Genomic DNA, 16848 nt, shown 5'->3' on the forward strand with positions numbered 1-16848 from the left:
TTCTGAGCTGTCTGCCACACTCTCCTCCTCCCTGTCACTCATGTCTTCTTGGTCAGAGGAGCCTTCACCATCAGATTCCACCGGGGGCAAAACAGGCCTGCAGCATGTGGATGTCTCCCCCACATCCACAGTCCTTGGGGCAGGAGCTGGGCCAGAGCTAACCACAACATACCACGAGGGAGAACTACTATTATATGTCATCTTTTGGCAGTCTGAACAGATGGCAGCATTTTTTTCATTTTGTCAGGACTGGAAGCTAAGTTAGGTTAGACTGCTTAGGACTTGGGATGCCCGATTCCGAAGAATTCAAGATGGTAAGTGTTGTGGCTCACTGCTTGGACAAAACAGTAAGATAGTTTGGGATATCAAAGAAAACACTGAGAAGATGACATCTGCAAATGACTTCTAAACTGTTGCCAAGAAAATTTCATAAATGTGGCATGCCTTCTTCAAGATGCTGCATGTTACTAGCATGAAAGAAAAATGTAGATATTAAATAGAAATAAAAAACAAGGTAACGTTTTAAAATGCTACATATTATCTGAATACGCATATTATTCATTGTATTGACTCAATTTTTTGTCAAGAAAGCAGTTTCAAAAAGGTAAAACAAAAGTTTCTTAAAACAGGAAAATTAATCAATAATTGATGACCAGCCTACTAAAAACAATACTCTGCAGACATCATTTTAGAAATAGTTTTCTGGCATGTTTATTAAGAGAGCCGGTTGGTGAACTGAACTAGAAACTGAATTTTAGTCCTATCTTAGGCATAAAGATTTTAGGCCAGTTACTCTATTTCAGCTTCAGGAAGGAAGAAATGGCAAACCATTTCCAAAAAACTGCATGGACTTGTCCATGTAATGGCCAGGAGTCAAGACTGACTCAAAAGCACAAAATGTCTGTATATTTTGACTGCCATATTGAAAATGAAATCTATTAATACAGAATCAAGAAGATAAATGCATTTTTGTAAAAAATCTGTGAATATCCAAAATTTCTGTTCCATTTCTACCATAAAACTTTTTTAAAAATGTTATTTAAACCTTGTTTGCAGATTGACTATGAGCTGAGACATATCAGGAGCTTAATTATGGGCACCCACAGTTCCTGCTGCTTTCAATAAAATTATGAAAACATTTTTGTGCCATCCTTTTAAAGTGTGCATGCAATGTTTCAATATATGTGCATATGGTATGGGACAATCATGATTTCATGAGACTGACTGGTTTGACTCCTACAATAGACATCACTGATCTTAGGTAAATGACATTCCAAATCCAATTCCAAGTTTATATATTTATAGCACATAAAATTATATTTGTCTATTTAGAAAAATGTCTGTTTGGATTCAATAAGATTTATTGTCACATAACCATGTGTAAGGTAGCAGTCTAAAAACAAATTTGGCTTTTCTTAATTTGGTTTTTTCCATCAATACCTGAGAGACAGAGCGGCAAAAAGCAAAAAACACAAATGTTTACAAACATTTGTAAACACACTTGAAACAAATTCCACAGCAAACATCTTAATTACAACAAACATGAATGCTATTGATAGCTTACATTAAATCTAGGTCAGTTTAATTTCCCATCTTTTCATGCACCTAGCCTTCTTTATTGTGTGGATACACAAATAAATATTACAAACAGGAGTGGGTTCTGCCTTACCTCACCGCTGGTTTGCTCCCTCATGTGCGACATGCAGGAGTGTGTACATGTGCAGTGCTACAAACCCAGCTTCTGCGCATGCACAGAAGAAAAAAACAAAATGAGAGGCAGTTTGGGGGCATGTCCAACCACCCATCGCTGCCAGTTCGGCGAGCGGAGGGAAATTCCCACTACTGATTCTATAGAACTGATCCGAAACGGCAGGAGCCTACCTCTGATTACAACAGAGATGGCTTCTTTCCGGTTCAGACCGGTTTGCCCAAACCAGTAGAGACCTACTGCTGGTATCACAATGACATTATGGAACCGGTTCAGTCAGTGCCGGTCTGTGGGTGCCGTCATCTTTTTTTTTTGCATTTTTTTCCCTTCTGAGCATGCCCAGAAGCTGAGTTTCTGGCAGTGTGCTTGTGTCACCATCTTGTTTTTGGCTTTTGGGGGGAAGAATTTATTTTTTAATTTTCCAGCACAGCGCATGCGTGCACACACCCATGAGATAAGTTAGAAGCCACCCCTGGATTAGAAAGTACACAATAATTGTCAAACTGCATGCTAAATAGGTTTCCATGGTAGGGAGAAAGACTATTAAATGTTACACAGCATGAGAATAACAAACTAATATTGTAAAATATGCAAATGAAAGCACCATGCATTGGTATTTAGGTGAGCTTATTTGTTGTTACATAGTGTGCAAATGAGCCAAACAATAAGTGTTCCCCATTTTTAAAAATTTACCTATCAGATTGTGAAACTCATAATAGCAGAATCAGGTTTTTCTAAAAGCTAATCATACAGGTAGTCATTGACCTAAAACAATTTGTTCAGTGACCATTTGAGGTTACAACTTCAACTGAAAAAAGTGACTTATTTCTGCAGCATCCCCATGGTCAAATGATCAAAACTTAGTGCTTATTTGGCAATTGAATCATATTTATGATAGATAGTGTCATAGTGCCTTGACAATTGAGTCATTTTTATGATAGCTACAGTGTCTCAGAGTCATTTGATCACCTTTTGCAACCATCTGATAAGCAAAGTTAATGGGAAAGCACTTAACAACCCTCTTACTAACTTAACAACTGCAGTGATTCACTTAAGTGTGGCAAGAAAAGTTGTAAAATGAGGCATGTCACTTAACAACTATCTTGCTGAGTAACAGAAATTTTGACCTCAGCTGTAGTTGTAAATCAAGGTTTACCTGTAATCTTGTTTTCTATTAATTCATTTTCCTGACAGCTTAAATTTTAAGCTTGAATATATACCGTATTTTTTGCTCCATAAGACGCAGTTTTTTTCCTCCCAAAGTAGGATGAAAAATCAGCCGCGTCTTATGGAGCGAAGATGCAGGCAGGGAGGGGGGGGAGGCACTGGAGCAGAGGGGGGGCGGCGATATCCAAGCCGCATTTGCCTTCCTCCACCGCCGCCAGCGAGGAGTTTGCGTAGGCGGAGGGGAAACCCCAGTGCTGCTTCCCAGCTGAGTCCCGAAGCCAAACGCGGAAGTTCGCCTTTGCCTTCTGGCTTCAGGACTCAGCTGGGAAGCGGCGTGAGCGAACGGCGTGGGCGGGCGAAGGGCGGGCGAGCGGCGGGCGCGCGGTCAGGCAGGCGGCGGACAAGCGGCGGGCGGACAAGACAAGCGGCGGGCGCGGCAGCAGCGAGGAGTTTGCGTGGGCGGCGGGGAAACCCCAATCTTCGGCTCCTCGCTGCTGCGGCGCAGATGGTGTTTTTACTTCCGCAGCGCTACTTCGTGAAAAACCAATCATTGCGAGGGGTCCTGGAACGGAACCCTCGCAATAATCGGGGGACCACTGTATTCTTAATTAATCTAAAGTGATCCTCCAATTTCAAGGGTGGATTATCTGAGAAAAATAGGCTTGGGTTATATTAGTTCTATATTAGACCCACCTATATCACCATGGGGGAACTAAGACATCTCCCCCAGGCTTATTATATTTCACATTTGGTGTGTATGTGCTGAAAGGGTTTTTAATTGTTGGGGTTTTTATATATTTTTATATAATTTTATTATTAGATTTGTCCCATTGATATACTGTTTTTTATATGCTGTTGTGAGCCGCCCCGAGTCTTTGGAGAGGGGCGGCATACAATAATAATAATAATAATAATAATAATAATAATAATAATAATAATAATAATAATAATAATAATAATAATAATATATTAGTTCTGCCAATGTGAATGAATAATCATCATAATAGAGGGTGGCAGAGCTATCAATCCCATGCCCTTATTTATACAGGTATAGCTTTGTCTGCTCATATATAGCAGGCAATATTTTAGCATATTATATAGTGTATGGATGCATATGTGTAATATGTATTGAATTATTTCTCTGTTACTATACAAAAGGCTCTAAAAACAGGACTTTCTACTTAGACACCAGTATTAAAGAGTGCATGTGCATGGACAGAGATTGAGTACCAAATAGGTTCAAATATATATTAGATGCATACAAGATGAAAAACACTCCAATTAGGGCTTGCAGTGCTAAAGCTGTGATGAGGCTGAAACGTAATCACAATCCCATATATAAAATATTTTACATATTTTATATATTTGATTACCTGGGCGATACAAACAAAAAAGAAACAATATCCCATTACTATCTCCTCAATGATTTTTGGCCAGGCAGAATGCACTTACTGGAATGTCAGCAAAATGAAATGGCAACATAGCTGTTGCCCAGGAAACTGGGCCAGTGCCAACATTCCTACCTTATGCTGAAGAAACAGTTTCCTTTGTGTTCTGACCGCTGCTTGGCATTTTCCAAGAAGTTCCATTCTGCAACTCTGCTGAACAGAAACTTTTTTTTTCAATAAAACTAAATTCAGAAAGAGTGCAATTCTATTTCCTCCGCTGTACATGTTCTTGTAGTAGATCCTGGAGTAATCCAGTATAATTCTGAGTTGTGCAGCAAGCTCAACAGAGAAGCAGTATCTTCATGTGCAAAGAACAGCACTCATAAGGGTTTGCAAACTCTTACTTTTCCATCATTATTGCATCAATGGATCATGTCTCAGCGGACTTATTTAGGATGACTCATTTTCATTTGAGGACTGAGACTCAGCAAGGTCAACCAACACCAGGTTGAAGTGAGAGTGAAAGTTTCAGGCAACATTTGCCAATAAACTCACTCCAAGTCTTCTTATGGGCAACAACAAGTCTGCATTGGTTGCTGATCAGTTTCCGGTCACAATTCAAAGTGTTGGTTATGACCTATAAAGTCCTTCATGGCACTGGACCAGATTATCTCAGGGACCGCCTTTTGCCGCACAAATCCCAGCGACCAGTTAGGTCCCACAGAGTGGGCCTTCTCTGGGTCCCGTCAACTAAACAATGTCGCTTGGCGGGACCCAGGGGAAGAGCCTTCTCTGTGTCAGCCCCGGCTCTCTAGAACCAACTCCCCCCAGAGATTAGAATTGCCCCCACCCTCCTTGCCTTTCGTAAGCTACTTAAAACCCATCTCTGCCGTCAGGCATGGGGGAACTGAGATACTCTTTCCCCCTAGGCCTTTACAATTTTATGCATGGTATGTCTGAATGTATGTTTGGTTTTTACTTTAATGGGTTTTTAATTGTTTTTACTATTGGATTACTGTGTATACTGTTCTATTATTGTTGTTAGCCGCCCCAGTCTCCGGAGTGGGGCGGCATACAAATCCAATAAATCAAATCAATCAAACAATAGAGTTGGCAGAGGGAGAATCTTGTGATGTGATCTGGACCTCGTTCTATCCTGTAAGTAAATGTGGCACCAGGCCCCATTTGGTACCAGGCAGAATGAACTCTTCCACATATGAGCCACAACCCATGCTCCTTCAGAATTTGGGGGTCATGACTGCCTGGGTTAGAGAGTGATCAATACTATTATGGGAGGGTATGGTACCACTGACTTTGAAAGAGATGGTAGTATGCCTCTCCTGAAGAGGCCATCCCTGGAAATAACTATGTTAGAAACAAGCCTCCACAACTCCTTTTTGTGGAAGATAAAGGGAATGTTAGTGCACCTATTGAAAAAAGTCCGAGAGAAACAAATTATCTGGATTCTTTCCAAATCCTGGAATCAAGTCTAGCTTTGAAATAGAATCATATTGGCTGCACTGGTGGATGACTTAACTAGATATCCCGGAACATTCAATATTTTCAAATCTATGGGTTACCTAATATGATTTGATTGCTTATTTGTACCCAGACAATCATTATGTGTTGTACCTTATAATTCTTGACGAAAGTAACTTTTTTTTAATGTACACTGAGAGCATATGCACCAAGACAAATTCCTTGTGTGTCAAATCACACTTAACCAATAAAAAATTATATTCTATTCTATTCTATTCTATTTTATTTTATTCTATATTAAATCAGCATATTTACAGAATAATACATGGATATCTTAAGTACTTGGTTTCAGATCAAAATTTTGGTCATATAAATATTATTCTGATATGATATGCAATGGTCCTTTTTTATCTTAAACTCAATGTTGCATGAAAAGTTAAATACTTTTTCACTAGCGATATTACTATCCTAAAATTATATTGATGGATATTTATGTTTTTCTCTTATTTTCAGTACTTTAACCTTTATAAATAATAGAATGTTCATAATTTATAATTTTTAAACAAGTATTGTTGCATTGAAATCTGTACTGAAATTACACAATGTATTAAGATTTATAAAATTACAAAAGGGGAAAAAAAACAATTGTTACAAAGTAAGAATTTATGCATCCTCTCCCTTATATGAAATGCACTATTTGATCAAATCTCATGGTATGTGTATGTCATAGTATGGTAATCCATTTCTAATATTACAGCACTGTATATTGGCTGTATGCCTTGGCAACATAGTTCAACAATGCTGTTCAATGGAATGTTTCCCAGTGGTAGTGCAAGTCCACAGAAATACTTTTATTGTTGAGGAATAAAAGCTTTTCAGGAAGTTGCAATGATTTTTTTTCCCTCACCAAGTAGAAACCCAGTCCTTAAGTCCCAGTATTAAGATATTACTATGAAAACTGAGTGAGGTGGAAAAAATACAATTACTTTATATTCAGTTGAAGAAAGAAAACCGGGCTTCAGAAACTTAAAACCTAATTCCAAGTGGGTCAACCTGGATGACCTCAGTTTTCCACCTGAACAAGAGAAACTCGGTTTCCTGATATCACAAGTATTTTCAAGGGTGGGGTGGGAAATGCCATAGACTCTAAAAGAATGACACACTATGTGTTTTTTTAATGTGTTAATTACACTTGGTGTTAAGATAACCATTAGCACATAACCTTGACACCAAGGACTAATCTTTCTGCTCCAAATATTCTGACACAAGGTTATTAAAAAAAAATATTATAATTTTTTGCAACTATCTACAAAAAGTTATCAGATCAAAAATTTAGAAGATTTTTTTTTAAATAAACATTTCATACAAAAATATTATATTCTGAAAATGTATTATATGTATCTAATTATTAAATGCTACTTCCAATAACATTGTTTTACCATTGGCATATATTTTGTTGGGAACTATACCTGAGCAAATGCCTTCTTTTCTTTATGAATATCCCTGCTTCCTCTTCTCTTCAGTGAGTTCTGAAAGAACAGAGAATGTATAATAAATAAATTTTAAGAATGAACACAGGAGTCCAAAAATAATAAAGTTTTTTACACTGTCATATCAATAATCACTTCATTAATAAGAAAATGAATGCATTTTAGACAGAAACATAGATGACTGATGGCAGAAAAAGACCTCATTATCCATCTAGTCTGCCCTTATACTATTTTCTGTATTTTATCTTAGGATGGATATATGTTTATCCCAGGCATGTTTAAATTCAGTTACTGTGGATTTATCAACCACGTCTTCTGGAAGTTTGTTCCAAGGATCTACTACTCTTTCAGTAAAATAATATTTTCTCATGTTGCTTTTGATCTTTCCCCTAACTAACTTCAGATTGTGTCCCCTTGTTCTTGTGTTCACTTTCCTATTAAAAACACTTCCCTCCTGGACCTTATTTAACCCTTTAATATATTTAAATGTTTCGATCATGTCCCCCCTTTTCCTTCTGTCCTCCAGTCCAGACTATACAGATTGAGTTCATTAAGTCTTTCCTGATGCGTTTTATACTTAAGACCTTCCACCATTCTTGTAGCCCGTCTTTGGACCCGTTCAATTTTGTCAATATCTTTTTGTAGGTGAGGTCTCCAGAACTGAACACAGTATTCCAAATGTGGTCTCACCAGCACTCTATATAGCGGGATCATAATCTCCCTCTTCCTGCTTGTTATACCTCTAGCTATGCAGCCAAGCATCCTACTTGCTTTCCCTACAGCCTGACTGCTCACCCACTTTGAGACTGTCAGAAATCACTACCCCTAAATCCTTCTCTTCTGAAGTTTTTGCTAACACAGAACTGTCAATACAATACTCAGATTGAGGATTCCTTTCCCCCAAGTGCATTATTTTACATTTGGAAACATTAAACTGCAGTTTCCATTGCTTTGACCACCAGATTTTGCTTGAAGCATTAGGTTAAGGCTGTCAATCTCCCAGCCCATGAGCCAGATCCATCATGGGCTGGCCATGCCCATACTCAGTTTAGCAAAGGGAGAGAAAGTCCTGATACATCACATGACTCTGACGATGTGAGTTTGACACCCACAAACTCATAATAATAAAAGCAGGTATAATCTTTATCCCAAAGAAAATGTATCTGGAAAAACTGTATTTCTAGTATTTAGTATTTCTAGTACTTCTATAAATCTTACAGAGAAAGTGAAGCAAATTTGAATGTATTAGAATCCAACTTTTATCATTCATAATTTAGTAGTTTATAAGTATTTTTTTTTAAAAGAAGACAGGTAGGAAAGAAGCATATGATGTAAGTCTTCTGAAGGATTCAGGAGTGTTAATGAAACTAAATTCTACTTGCCTGGTAATCAGAATCCTACATACCCCATATCAATTCAGTGAAGCAGTGGAGGTGATGTGTCGGTGCCTGGAGGCTGTTAGGGTCTGGATGGGTGTCAACAGGCTCAAGCTCAACCCCGACAAGGCGGAGTAGCTGTGGGTCTTGCCTCTCAGGTACAGTTCCAACTGTCCTTCCATCACTTGGGGGGGAGACCTCTGACCCCCAGAGAGGGTCCGCAACTGGAGAGTCCTCCTTGACCCACAGCTGAGGCTAGAACATTTCTCAGCTGTGATGAGGGGGACGTTTGCACAGGTCTGCCTGGTGCACCAGTTGCGACCCTATTTGGACAGGTAATCTCTTCTCACAGTCACTCAGTCACTCATGCTTTCATCACATTGCAGACTGCAGTGCTCTCTATATAGGGCTACCCTTAAAGAACATTCGGAGACTGCAGCTAGTCCAAAATGCAGTTGACTTCCTACAAGCCAAGCCAATGGGGAAACCAGCAGGTAAGCAGCAAAGTCAATAAGGAAGCCAGTCTTCCCTACCTATACACCCTCCCTGAGCTTCCCTTACCTGCCTGGATTGTCATTGCTAAGCAATGCTGTGGTGAGACTGGACAAGATCAAATACCTAATATCTAATTATCAAGAGTTATCAAATCTTTCTTTTATTCTCACAATCAACCAGGGTGGAAAAATAATTGTGGCCAAGGGGACACACCTCCTTTGTTTTCCTAGGAAAACAGCTTGTTTTGGGTGAGGCCTTTATATTTATTAGCAAGATTTCTCTTGAGAGTTTGGAGATTGTTTTCTAAAACTGTGTTATGATTATTTCAGAGTTTCCACTGCAGTTTCAACAGTTTTACACTGTTCTCCATTTCAAAACACTTATGTCAGCAGTTCTTAGCAGCCGCACCCAGAGGTAACTATGTGGGTTTACACTTGTAACATTCAACCTCTTCATTTTTGTAAATAATGAGATGCTTATGGAAGTCGACATACCTATACAGATTTTCAACAAACTTTCATTTTTCCCAGCAAGTGAAATTCAATGGATTCTACATTGAACTGTTTATTTCCAACTCTCAAAGAAATATGCAGGCCATCTAAAAATGGAATTAGGTGTTCAGTCTCCTTATATTTGTGATTGGTATAACAGACTAGATTTTTGTGCAAACTTTAATAGCAAAATCAGTAATACCATACTCATCTTTTGGCCCAAAAGATGGAAAATGCATTAGTATAAATAATAGAATTCTGACAAAGTCCAGAACCACATAGCACATATCTCTACTGATTCTAGTGCAATCTCTGCATTGTTAGAATTAAGCCAACATTAATCCATTGTAGTTGGAGGGCTCTTCACTGAACGTTATGGACTCTAATCTACCATGCTGATAAAATGCAGTTTGGTAAGTGGATGGTGGTGTTTTTTTAAAATTTCCCTATACAAGCCTGAAAAAAAGCACTCTCAACTTCTTTGTCTAAGTGAAAACTAGGATTTAGGCATCCCTGCTTGTCATCCTTAATCACCTTAATCACCATGTCATGTTGGCTCAGTGTCTGCAGTACTAGTCTATAAATTTTATTTTTTTAATAATCTATATAAGCAACTGTTGAACCATTGAAATGAGCACAAGAAAAAGAGCTACAGGCAGCTATAGGACAAAACTATGTCTCAATACTCATATAGATAGGAAATGTGTCACACTGAGTAATGCTCCCTTGTCAGATGAAGCACTTGTTAACAAATGACTCCTCTATACAGGGCCTTTTCTTTCAGTTTTTAAGGCATTCTTGCGGTTAGCTTCTTATTTTACGCCTTTGTTTTAATTTAATATATCAGAGGAAAATAACAAAATCCACAGACTATTGTTGCTCATTGGTTAGCTTTCAAAGAATTGTCTGGTTGCAAAATTTGGTGTAGCTGCACTATCAAGTTAACTTCCTCGATGCTTTTATTTCAGTATTTCCCAACCTTGGCAACTTAAGATATTTGGACTTCAACTCCCAGAATTCCCCAGCCAGCGAATGCTGGCTGGGGATTTCTGGGAGTTGAAGTCCAGATATCTTTAAGTTGTCATGGTTGGGAAATACTGTTCTATTCCTTTGATATTTCCCAAAGCAGACCTACAATTTCATTAAAGACAATCATATGAGCTCATGACCTTCAATTGACCCTTAATACCCTTTTAAAAAACTCAGCTGCCTACTGACAATTTATTGCAGTGAAATAACAAAAGCTAACTGAAATCCAGATCCACCATGCTTATATATAAAACATATTGCAGAAAATACAAAACTAGAAACAATATTTAATAAAATCTTTACATAAGAATAAATTGGCTTGTATGAAAAAAAAATCAACACTAATGAAATTACAAATATTATTAACAGAAGCATCTTACATAATTTGGGAGGAAAGGTCTGAAATCCCACTAACATCAATGAGAGTTGGGAGTAAGGAAGAGTATAAGAGTTCATTTAAAAAAAAAAAAATTCAGCATATAGAGTGATGACCTAGCTTATTAATTTGAGTAGCCCTTGATATATTCAGTATTTTATAATAATTCTTGATTAACAATTTTATAAATTTGACAATATTTACTAGCCTTGTTAACTGTTTTGGACAACACTCAAATAACACATCCTAGAATGAATGAAATATTCTCATTGAATACTTTGTTCTGTACAAAGTTGAATGTGTACAACAGCATATGAAATTGATTGTCAGTCAGTGTTGCTTCCTAAGTGGACAGTTTGATTTCACAGAAGTTTGATTTACTTGGAGTTATATTGTGTTGTGTAAGTGTTCCCTTTATTTTTTTTTAGCAGTGTATTTTATATTGATTTTCTCAATTAAAGAGATCAATCATGAAATTCAGAAAAATCTAGACACAATTATTTAGAATTGTTGAAATTCTTTCAATAAAATAACCTTTTTGTTCTCACAATTCTGTATAAAGTCAGAGATTTTAGCATGGTACATATAATCTTTATCTTCAACATTATTTGGACACCAATTTGCCATTCTTCTCTAATAAGCAAATTGCAGACTGAGTGCATATGTGTTTATTTAAAAGCTTTGTTGATTTTAACTTTATAGACTGCAACTTTGATTACATTTAGTCATATACAGGGGTGGGCTGCTGCCCAGAGGAGGGGGGACGCAATGGGATAGCAAAAATGGACCTCCACTCCAGAGCCCCCAATTTGCACTGAAAGATGTTGAAAGAAAATGCAGGGCATCCTGCATAAGCCACGCCCACAGTGTGGTAGTAAAAATTTTGGTAGCTCTTCACTGGTCAAATGCGTGCACGCACGCGCACGCGCGCACACACACACACACACGGTTTCTTTTATTCAAAGAAACCAAACGCTTCTAGCTATGCTGGCACATTAAATCCACCAGAAGACAAAACAATATACAATGTATCATAAAAACAGAAAAAAGCAGAGTTCTAAATAAAAATTAAAACATAAAAATAGTCCAATTCATTTTCAAAGTATCTATATTCAGTGTAACCCTTGAGTTAAAGTTTTAGATCTAAATACTATTGCTATTGCTATCTATAGATAATAATTCAGCCTTTCCAGACTGAAATTACTGCTTTTTGCTATGTAACATTAGAAATTCTGAGAGGTGGAATAAACCATTATAATCCTCTTTGCAGAGGACATGTCTCAAATAATCTTTATAATCTACTTTCATTCATCTATTCATGCACTGCCTAAAACAAAAAGAATATTGTTCATTGCAACTACACTTGCACTACCATGTTTGGTTATATTTATTTTGTCCAAATCTCCTAACACAAATGAGCCAGAAATAGTTTTAACCTTCAATGAAACTTTAAAAGAGGTTTCTGCCTTAAAAAATATGAATTCAAATAAAAGTGCAGAGTTCCATCTCTACTAGAGATGTAAAACATGTTTGTCCTATAGTCCCTAGTGAGGCATTCCTGGAAATGTAGTAGGTGCAATAATAATGGGGAAGACAAGAAGGAGTCACATCTCAGGAGGATTAACTGAGAATACCAAAATCTTGGATTCGGAATTGTAGTCTTAATATATGACAAAATGCTGCAACTGCACAGTATTTTTTTTTCTCAGATGCATGTACTACTAGTTTAAAGTGAGCTGAAATGTTCAATAGTTGTCATTTTTGAAAAGGGACAGGAGTAGTTAATTTGATACAAAATTATTAAAAATGTAAACTAAAATAGACATACATACATGCATACATATGTACATACATACCATAAATATTTTATTATCTGATTAGTATATGTCCAGGTCAACTAGACAGTGAAATTTAATCACTAAGTGCTATTTTTTTCTGCTACCATTCTAAGTTTTTAAATATAGTTTTCTGTATTCTGTCAATCAATTTAACTGTTTCAGAGCTTTTTATCCAGTGTCTAAAAAAGATACCATGCCCTGCATAAAGTAAGAATTCAGTGAGCTCTAATGACTCAATATTTTTATTTATTTCCGAATTCCTATTGTTTATTTCCGAAGTTGGTTACCACATTGATAAACTTGATAAAGTGAAAATAGTTAGTTGCGAATTCTTTATTGTTTCATTTGAAATCTCAACTTGTTATACATGTAATATTGCTTCTAAATTTAAAAATCCATCTCAATAAATCTCACAAAGACAATACTTTTAATGTAGCAACTACCACTATCTTTTCTCTAAAACCTACCTCCCACATATTTGTTTGTTTGTTTGTTTGTTTGTTTATTTAATTTGACTTCTATGCTGCCCAATCCCAAAGGACTCAGGGCAGCTTACAATAATAATATAAATACAAATACAAATAGATACAGAACAATAATAATAAGATGAATATAATATCTAAAACTACAAAACCCTGTAATAAAAAAGCCCATTAATTATAAAACAGTCATAATCACATGCATACATTCCATTCATACAATTTGGCCATGAAAGATGTACAATTTATGGCCCCCATAATTGGCCCCGGAAAAGCCAGGTCTTCGTGGCCATATGGAAGGCCAGTAGGGTGGGAGCAGTAGGGACATCGGGGGTGGGGGGAGGGTAGTTGGTTCCATAGAGCCTGGGCAGCCACAGAGAAGGCCCTCCCCCATGGTCCTGCCAACCTGCATTGCTTAGTCGATGGGACCTGGAGGAGGCCAACTCTGCGTGCTCTTATTGGTCTCTGGGAGGTATGTAGTAAGAGGCGGTCCCATAAATAGTCTGGCCCTAAGCCATATAGGGCTTTGAACACTTTGAATTGTGCTTGGAGACTAATAGGAAACCAGTGCAGCTCATGGAATATAGCTGGTATATGGGCATACCGAGGTATACATCTCTCGCAGCTGCATTCTGGACTATTTGCAGTCTCCGAACACTTTTCAAGGGTAGCCCCATGTAGGGCGCGTTGCAATAATCAAGACAGGAGATCATGAAGGCCTGAGTGACTGTGTGTAGAGCCTCCTGGTCCAAATAGGGCCGCAACTGGTAAACCAGGCGAACCTGGGCAAAGAAGAATAAACTAGCTATCATCTCTCCCTCATTCCAGTTATACTTTGAGTCAGACCAATCATGTTTCTTTTGGTTGAATGTAACACAGACTTGATTGCATGTCATGTGTAGTTTTATTAAGTGATCAGAGTCAAAGCCTCAGCTTCAGTTCTATCTGCTTTTTTGTATTCTATCTAGATTAGAAGAAGCAATAAGAAAAGGAGGTATTTTACTCAATGCTTAAAGCAGTTTTTGAGGCAATTGCTTTGAAATGCAAATGGCAGAATGATCCTTTGCATCTTAAATGCCACTCATGTATATTTATTTCTGCTATAGCAGCCTATAAAAGAAAAACAGCTGTAGAGGCTCAAACACGAAAACTTTTTAAGAGTAGTCCCTAATGCTAAAACTAGAACATTTTATTTTATAAAGAAACAGGGAAATAGAGGAGTATTTTAAAACTAGAGAGATAGTGTCAGAAAGAACAGAATATCTTTCTTTCTCAATAGACCAGAAGCCTCACAGACAATCCCTATGGTTATATTTTAAAGGAATTACCAGGGATCAAATCATAGGTGCTTCATTTGTCATCTTGTTTGACTGTCTCCTCTAACAACCAATAATTGCTAGAAATACCTGTCCTCATATGCACTTAAAATGCAAAACCAAATATAGGATTATATATATATATAGGTTAAATTATTATTATTATTATTATTATTATTATTATTATTATTATTATTATTATTATTATTATTAATTGGATTTGTATGCCGCCCTTCTCCGTAGATTCGGGGCGGCTAACAACAGTGATAAAAAACAGCATGTAACAATCCAATATTAAAACAACTAAAAAACCCTTATTATAAAACCAAACATACATACAAACATACTATGCATACATTGTAAAGGCCTAGGGGGAAAGAGTATCTCAGTTCCCCCATGCCTGATGGCAAAGGTGGGTTTTAAGAAGCTTACGAAAGGTGAGGAGGGTGGGGGCAATTCTAATCTCTGGGGGGAGTTGGTTCCAGAGGGCCGGGGCCGCCACAGAGAAGGCTCTTCCCCTGGGTCCCGCCAAACAACATTGTTTAGTTGACGGGACCCGGAGAAGGCCCAAATATTCTGCGCATGTGCAAAAGCATTGCTTGCGTGAACCATGCCTGCACACCCATATGCTCCCGTTCCCAAACTGGTAGTAAGTGAAATCTACCTCTGTTTTGAATAACATTATATACTATCTGTTATGACTTCTGATTTAACCCAGAAGTTAGAGAAGGTCTCCAAATCTAATCCTTCCCTTTCAGATATTCTAACAGCCACATGGAAGAAATGAGCAGGATTATATCTTGCCTACTTCCATGTCCTTCTGTGACACTCTGAAAAGAAGCCTATCCATAATCTCTGTAAGAGAAGAGGATTTTCTTTATTCAATTAGCAGCCCTACTGCACCATTTCTGAAAGGCTGGGAAAAGATTCTCATAGATACAGTATAGCTGAACAAGAAAAGGCACAGATTTATAAAACAAGACTGATCATAACATTAAGCAGATTGAAGCAAAAGCACAATTTGAAGAGAGAGGTATCATATTTGTTATTTTACTATTTTTCATCACTAACATTAATGTTCACTAATTTATTTCAATATAAATTTTGCATCATTATAAGATTTGTCAGTTTTGAAATAAAATTATAAAATGAATAAAATGAAATAAAATTGGTCAAAGTCGTTAATCAAAGCTGTCAATTTTGCCATCTCTGCCAGTTCCACCAGTTTTACCATCCATTCTTCCATGATCGACATTTCTGTCGATCTACTTTTATAAGGGGACATGGTGGCTCAGGGGACTCAGTGGCTAAGACCCTGAGCATGTCAATCAGAAAGTTTGACAGGTCGACAATTTGAATCCCTAGCGCTGCATAACGGAGTGAATTCCAGTTACTTGCCCCAGCTTCTGCTAACTTAGCAGTTCGAAGCATGTAAAAATACAAGTACAAAAATAGGGACCACTTTGTGGGAAGGTCCCATGCGCCTTCAACATTTAGTCATGCCGAACACATGACCATGGAATTGTCATCATACAACCCTAGCTCTTTGGCTTAGACATGGAAATGAGCATAGCCCCCTAGAGTCCAAAAACAACTAGCACATATGTGTGAGGGGAATCTTTACCTTTCCTACTTTTATGCAAACATTGTAATAATACATAAAAACAAAGTTTGAATTATTTCTCTCATATTTAACTGAAGGGAAACTGCCCTTCCCCAGTGGGCCGACCTCTAGGAAGGCACAGGATGCCATAATTGCCACATCAAAATGAAGCAATGGAGAATATTTTCTCTGTGAGACGGTCTCGATTGAATCAAGATCGCTCCTTTTATTGTATTTCACTTTTCCTGACATGTGGTACAGAATAACCAATCCGCCACATACATTAAGCCATCCCCCAACTACCATTCACTCATGCGCTGTATAAGGCAACCTCCTCATGACTTCCCTATGGATAATTAATGGAAGCTCCATTCATTGCCTTTTCCTGGATTGTGTGTTTACTGATGTTAGCAAAGGAATGAGAGTAAGGCATATATTTCCTTATATGGAAGTTAGCTATATGTTATCTTCATGCTGTATATCAAGTTAATTATTTTCCACGTGATCATGGATTCTGCAGCTTGCATACTCAGCCTGGACTTTGCTGCCTTTCCATAGAGGAAGAATAAGGTTTATACAGCACCCATTAGGCTAAAACATCACCCTTCAGCAA

General features: G+C 37.6%; 1 protein-coding gene across 1 annotated transcript in view; it reads right to left on the reverse strand.

The window, feature by feature from the left end:
- Window positions 1–16848, reverse strand: part of MTCL1 (microtubule crosslinking factor 1) — a 104322-nt gene that overhangs the window by 51168 nt on the left and 36306 nt on the right. The window contains exon 4 of the mRNA XM_070747538.1: window positions 7212–7271. Coding sequence (XP_070603639.1) covers window positions 7212–7271 — 60 coding nt within the window. The remainder of the gene's footprint in view (window positions 1–7211; window positions 7272–16848) is intronic.

Source organism: Erythrolamprus reginae, chromosome 3 (assembly GCF_031021105.1).
Source record: "Erythrolamprus reginae isolate rEryReg1 chromosome 3, rEryReg1.hap1, whole genome shotgun sequence".
Lineage (NCBI taxonomy): Eukaryota > Metazoa > Chordata > Lepidosauria > Squamata > Dipsadidae > Erythrolamprus > Erythrolamprus reginae.